The 6,980-nt window shown below is 34.5% G+C and overlaps 1 protein-coding gene across 1 annotated transcript; it reads left to right on the top strand.

Moving 5' to 3' along the window:
- LOC136809890 (uncharacterized) lies at positions 1–2,507 on the top strand. Its single transcript, XM_067066451.1, has 2 exons — positions 1–473; positions 1,658–2,507. The coding sequence occupies exons 1-2, from the start codon at positions 38–40 to the stop codon at positions 2,245–2,247; spliced, it is 1,026 nt and encodes a 341-aa protein (XP_066922552.1). The 5' UTR covers positions 1–37; the 3' UTR covers positions 2,248–2,507.
- Positions 2,508–6,980: the final 4,473 nt, after the last annotated feature.

The raw sequence follows: 6,980 nt of genomic DNA, 5'->3' as shown, positions 1-6,980 counted from the left end.
GTGTTGTTGATGTTATGATTTTTATGTGTTATCAAAGATGGTAGACCTCAGTGATAAACCAATAAGATATTCATTGAAATACAAGGTTTTTCTTCAATCATCCAAGACCAAACCTCCAATATATCAATGCATTGTATTATGTTTTATTCTTGTTTGTTTATTTGCTATTTTTCGGTCACGTGACACTTTAGATTCAGATGTTCGATCAATTTTGACATTGGCAAAAACAGATTGTTTAAAGAATCGGTTTCAAGAATATTTATTGGTGATACATTTCGACGAACCTTATTATAAAGATATAACATTTATTCGTAGTTTGTACGAAAACATTTTTGGCAAAGTGGTAATTTGCGGACCAGAGCCTGACGCTCATTCTGGCCGTTTTGTGCCGGATATTGAATTCGAAAGTGAAAGGGGCAAATTTGGTTATGCATGTCTTGGGAAAGCTATTGAGAAATTTCCCAAATACTCAGGTTAGATAGAGTCATTCAATAAAAATGTCTTTCCACTGAAATTCTGCTCGAAATTCTGTGTTTTTTTCTGCACATTGGCTAATACACGTTTTTTTATAAGAACATCCAAAATTTTGGATGAATGTTAATGTTTTGTTTTTACATAACTGTTTCCATATCAGACACTTGTTTCATATCAGGACAGTGTCTGCCTATTGTTATATTGTGTGCTGATATAAGCAAAAAATCTTTTGACCTCTTTTCCAATCTTGCACCACATCCGTGTCAATTCAACATCAAAAAGTTTGTAAATTAGAATTGATGATGAGTAAGCAAACGATATGACTCTTATTTAAAAACAAAACCTTTATTAATGTTATTGGGATATTATATATAATAGACTTGAATTATAAAATCTTTTGATTTTTCGTCATGCTTTTTCATATCACCCAGCTGGCACACAACGTTGTTTCAACGTTTATTTAACGTTCACAACGTCCATATAACGTTAGATGAACGTTAAAACAACGTTATGTGCCAGCTGGGCATAAATAAATACTAGATATATGGATTTGAAAAATGTTGTGGTGCAATCTCATGGCTTCATCAAATTCGATAGTTTAAAAGACTTCTGGTACACGTTTTTTTTATAAGAATAGTGTACTTTGGATGAGGGTCAAGTATTCTTAAGAAATTGCCAAAATTGAGGGTGAAGTATTCATATTAACGTATTCTTACTTTTTTGGACATAAGAAATGATCAATTTGAGAGTTTTGGACTTTTGAATGAACATTTGGATCTAAAATTACATTTCTGCCTCAAAGTTTAAATTCAAGTCTATCAAAGAAAGCAGTTTTTTGCTGTTAACCAAATACAAATTGACTGTCTTCTTATCAAATTATGTGAAACTCACCCTAGAGAGTATTCTTAGGGTATTCTTACAATTTGGCCAATTTTCACCCTGATAGAAGATATTCTTGTTAAAAAAAGCGTGTAATAATTTTGGTGTCGAAAACTCTGAAATATTGCCTATCGATTCTTAAATTTTCTTCATACCTTATTATCCAGCACTTTGGCAATATAACCATCAATCTCATAGAACCAGATTTTCTTCAAAGTCATTGGATTCCACATTCAGAATGCTTGTTTTTAACATCAGATCTAGAAATCGTTATCAAATAATTTCTTACTTTCTTTTCGTTCAGGTTATTTCTACAGTAATTATGATTTACTTATCAACTGGTGGAATCTACTCAAATTTGATACCAGCAAAATATGGATGTTAAAACCAGATACCGATTTGCAAAAAAGCAGAACCGCGCACCGCTCACATCAAACTAGCTGTCAAAATTACATAACATTCTTACAACGATTTTCAAACTCACCACAGTTCAAACAACTTTGGTCAAAATTCCAACAATCAAAATCAAATGATGGTACATCAGTTTGTCTGATTCGCCCATCTCGCTTTTTTTATATCCCGAAACGGTTTACCGGGCATTTCCCGCTGTTATCGTACGGCGCGCACTTAAACCAACTTGAGCAGCATACAGCTCCGATAAATATCGTTCAATCATTCGTTTCAATTGACCAAATCGAAGAATTACCTGAATATTATCGACCACCTCAATATCGATTTGAATCGAGCCCATTGTTTTGGTCTGAATACGATATTTCATTAACAATAGCTCATTCTTTTCGTTTATATCGTAAAAACGATCTTGCTTGGAGAAAAAATCTGAAACAGCTTGTTGAAAAATACTTTGAAATTAGTAGGCGTTTAACGAATTGTTAATATATACTTGGTATCTTGTCAAATAAAAACCAATTTTCTTCGTGTATGTGAGACTGTAGAAATAACAACTTCGTCAGTAAAAATACAACATCTTTCTTTCATGAATATTTTTCAGTATAAAAATGGATTCATTTGACAATCTCTACAGGGTGTCCCGAAAAAAAAGTATCGAGTCGTACCACTTCTATAGAAAGAAAGTTCTTGTGCGTGTTTCACTAAATTTGCCATGTTTATCAAAGTTTCTCTCTGTGTCATATTAATTGTCACGAGATATCTTTTATGAATAACTTTTACAAAAAATAATTCTCAATAGCTTTAACATTTAACTTTAGAAAATTGTTAAGAAAGTTAATTATTTTTATCGTAATGACTGTTGTAAAAACAATTGCTGTGTTGGTATCTTCTTACATTATGTTAAACACATGCAACAACCTTCTACTGAGAATCATGTTCGAACTCGATATTTTTTCCGGAAACCGTGTATATACACAAGGGAAAAAATTGTAGGTCTATTGACAATTAAAAAGTTCATCGGAGAATAAAATTTTGAAAGGCGTTAAAATGACGGTGTAATGGACAATTGTAATAAACAAAAATAAATTACGCTGGGGAGAATAAATAGGGTAATAATATTTGATAAAGACACCCCCTTCTCACAGATCAAGCAGCGTGTTTTCTGACATGCTTCAGATTGACCTCCTGCTTTCTTTGGTTTAGAGAGTTTGGATCGAACTTTTTTCTCTCTTAAAGCTAACGATAGGCACGTCAGAAAACACCTTGCGATGTTCTTTATTCGCCGCTGTGAGGAGTACATGAATGTCTCGCAAAACCTTCTTAATGCTGGCAAAGGCAGGATGACAAGTTAGATTGAAAACTAGCTTATGTCCACGAGCTTTTTTTTTGTTCTGCTCTCTAAAGAGCAAATCATCTTGCTCCGGTTCTCTGGCCTTCAGAATTTTTTTACGGACTAGTTTGTCAATATATCCTCGTTTTTTAGCCACAGTGCTACAATTATGATCGAAATGTATTGACATTTTAGTGTATTTTAACGTTTTTTAGAATTTGAAGTTCGGGTGAGAATTGATATTTTAGCACTTCCACTTTCTTTCGTTGAATATTTTGATTTTAGAGGGGTTTGGCGTCTTCTAGGCTATGTTCCAAGCCTTATTCGAGCAAATTTGAGCTTTTAAATCCTGAGATCCTAAGGTCGTAAGTCTTAAGTTGCATGTTAAAACTCAGAGTTAAATGTCTACCACGGGTCCGAGGGTCGAAAGTCGGGCGGCACATACCCATCAGCTTGCAACTACATTACTCCTCTCCCGCCGGGATAATAGCATATTAAGGGGTCCCTTTTGTGCCGATGGCAGTACCCCTCTTCTGCTTAAAAAATTGACCATTGTGTTCAAAATGATCGTTTTCAGAATTTTTTTACGGACTAGTTTGTCAATATATCCTCGTTTTTTAGCCACAGTGCTACAATTATGATCGAAATGTATTGACATTTTAGTGTATTTTAACGTTTTTTAGAATTTGAAGTTCGGGTGAGAATTGATATTTTAGCACTTCCACTTTCTTTCGTTGAATATTTTGATTTTAGAGGGGTTTGGCGTCTTCTAGGCTATGTTCCAAGCCTTATTCGAGCAAATTTGAGCTTTTAAATCCTGAGATCCTAAGGTCGTAAGTCTTAAGTTGCATGTTAAAACTCAGAGTTAAATGTCTACCACGGGTCCGAGGGTCGAAAGTCGGGCGGCACATACCCATCAGCTTGCAACTACATTACTCCTCTCCCGCCGGGATAATAGCATATTAAGGGGTCCCTTTTGTGCCGATGGCAGTACCCCTCTTCTGCTTAAAAAATTGACCATTGTGTTCAACAGTGCATAACAAACTTCCATTAGATATTATTTATATACTTGGTATATTTATGAAATACAAAAATTTGTAACATTCGATTTTACTTCCATTTGGGCAAAATTTTCCGCAAGTGATGTTTACATACAGATGTTACAAAAAATAGCCACAATTGTATTATATTAAGAAAAAGTTATGAACATATTCAAAGACTTTGAAAGGTTAAAGGAAATGTACATATCCAACACCAATCCAACCAGTTTAGTTTGACACGGTGATGCAAGATTTAGAAAATGTGTAATACACTTTCTTTTCATAAGAACCACTAAATTTTTGTTCTTATTTTTTGCCCTTTTGAGCCTCAAATTGTTCTTATCCTGTTCTTATCTTGTTCTGTTCAGGCTCAGCATTGTTCTTAATTCATTCTTATTTTTTGGTGATTTTAAGCCTCATTGTTCTTATGAAATTGTTCTTATAAAGAAATGTAGAGGAAAGTGGAAAATATCAGCTGGATAGTAATAGTAAAGGCCGAGGTAAGTCCAACATTTACTTCTTCTTTTCGTGTTGGATCATGTTGGATTCGTTTACTCAGCTCACATCCAACATTTGAAAGGGAATGACGTCATTAGAAATAGAATCGAATGTTTTTTTTGTCAAAAATTCGAAAAATCTCGTAACAGATTTAAAAAGATGGTATAGGAGCTACTAGTTCGAATGTTTTTGTTTTTTTTCGGAAAATAAACCAAGGAGGAGGGCTGAAATTAAGCGATCGTAGAGGTGTGACCCTTTAAAGGTACGTTTTTTCAGGCTTCCCAAAATGCACTGTAAAATTTTAGAAAATTTGACCATTTTTTGCCTTGAAATAGATAAATAAATTTCAGGAAATTGCACCATAAGAGTCGATATTTCGCCAGAATTTTCTCTGCATTAAGGGTCCAATTGTTAGACTATAATTTTTGTCCGCATGAACAGCAGTAGTGACACTGGTTACACTGGGTATAAAAATCCTCGCCATTTTTAATTTGAAAAGAATGAATTAAAAAAAGAATGAATGAACACCCATGTTGGATAAAAATGATGTTGGACATTGCGACGAAACGATTTTAAGGAGATCCAACACCTTTCCAAAATTCATCCAACATTTCAATTTCTATGTTGGATGAAATGTTGGAATCGTTTACCTCGGCCTTAATAACTAGCATATTTTGTCTTCCAATAATATGTTGAACGGTGAAAAAGAATGCGGCTATTATATTTTGATTTTTCCCAACAATAGTCAGATTTTACAGATTATAGTTTGACGACATGATGGTGCAATATTTTCTATGTTCATAAATGAGTGTTTTATTTGAAACGATGGTGCATATATTTTCTATGTTTATAAATGAGTGTTTTATACGAGATTTTTAGACATTATCTTATTAGTTTGGTTTATCCCACTTTAAAATGGTTCGTTGAAACTGTGGATGGTGCAGTAAGGATATCGTAGTTTTGTTTGTACAAAATTGAGTTTTTCTCAGTGTTCATTCCAGAAATCATTTTGCATTACAAAGACTAACGCTGTTACTACATTTTGTTGGGTTGGATTTATATCGGCCAACTATTATTATTAAAAATTTGACATTTTTTGGTCAAATATTGAGAAAAAAAGCCGAACTTTGGGAGGCTTCGAGGCTTTTACTCCAAATTTATCCGCTCAATTCATAAATAAAACTGATTTGGTATATTCTCCTTTTTTCAAAGTGGCATGGCAGTACCGTCATTTTGGTACGTTGGATTGTTGAGCGAATATTTGGATTGTTAACGGTAAGTACGGTAAATATTTTTACCGCGAGTCATACCGAGTTGTTATTATCGAGCTAGTTTTGAATACTACATGAAAAACCGGGTTGAAGTAATACGAGAAAAGCAGACTTCGCATTATCTTTCGGGCGGTATTAGGGTTGGCAAATGAGGGGTATGCGTGACGTTACCTCCAAAAACCGACCACGAGAGAGAGACCAAATTTTTAGTGAAAAAGCGCCCCTTAGAGAGACTTTTTTACAATTTTTTCTCTTGTTGTGTTGAAATCAGAAAGATTTCCTTAAAGTCGTGAATTTTCTGAGCCTTAGAGATACTACTTTTAAATTTTCTGATTTTTGTAACCCTTAGAAGAGACTTTGGAAGGTGAAAAAACCGACTCTTATTGTCTGCCCATACCCAGCACACATTTTTGCCTAAGTACCCCCTCCCCGGGAATTCATCCAAAGGAACTAAAAAGAGATTAGGCAGAGAGAAAAAGCCCCGGGAGAAGCATTCCAGGTAAACGAGCGACCGTACGTGCGGCCATTTAGGGTCCTTTTTCCAAGCTTCCCAAAGTGCAATGTAAGGTTAAAAATGAACTTAGATAAGAAAAAGTGACGAGACCATATGAGTGCCCCCCGGGGGATTTAGGCTACACACATCCTCTGAAACCTGATATGTTTTGATACACATAGGCATAGGGCATAGATTTATAAAGCCCGAAGGGCTAGAGCGTGCTTAAAGCTCTTCTAAGAAAAAAAAAACTGAATATTGGAAAAACAATTGTTGCTATGGTTTTTGAAAACCACGAAGGTTCTGATTGGTCAAGCGCTGAACTTCTATTGTAACGTCACGTGACTTAGGTAGTATTTCCTAAGTAACCTCGGCACACTTTTCAGCAAAAGCACGATATTTAGGGGCCTGAAATTATCGAGTTATTTTTTCCCGAGTTATTTTTTTCTTTTAAATTCTAGTTTTTATGACGTCACGACAAAAATCATAACTCGAGTTTTTTTCAGGCTTTTAACTTTGCGAGTTATTTGATAAATTTTAACTCGGTTTTTTTTTCGTGCCTTTAACTTTTCGAGTTATTTGGTATT

The sequence above is a fragment of the Clytia hemisphaerica genome, unplaced genomic scaffold (genome assembly GCF_902728285.1).
Source record: "Clytia hemisphaerica strain Z4C2 unplaced genomic scaffold, Clytia hemisphaerica genome assembly, whole genome shotgun sequence".
NCBI classification, from domain to species: Eukaryota; Metazoa; Cnidaria; class Hydrozoa; order Leptothecata; family Clytiidae; genus Clytia; species Clytia hemisphaerica.
This window is presented reverse-complemented; position numbering and strand designations above follow the sequence as displayed.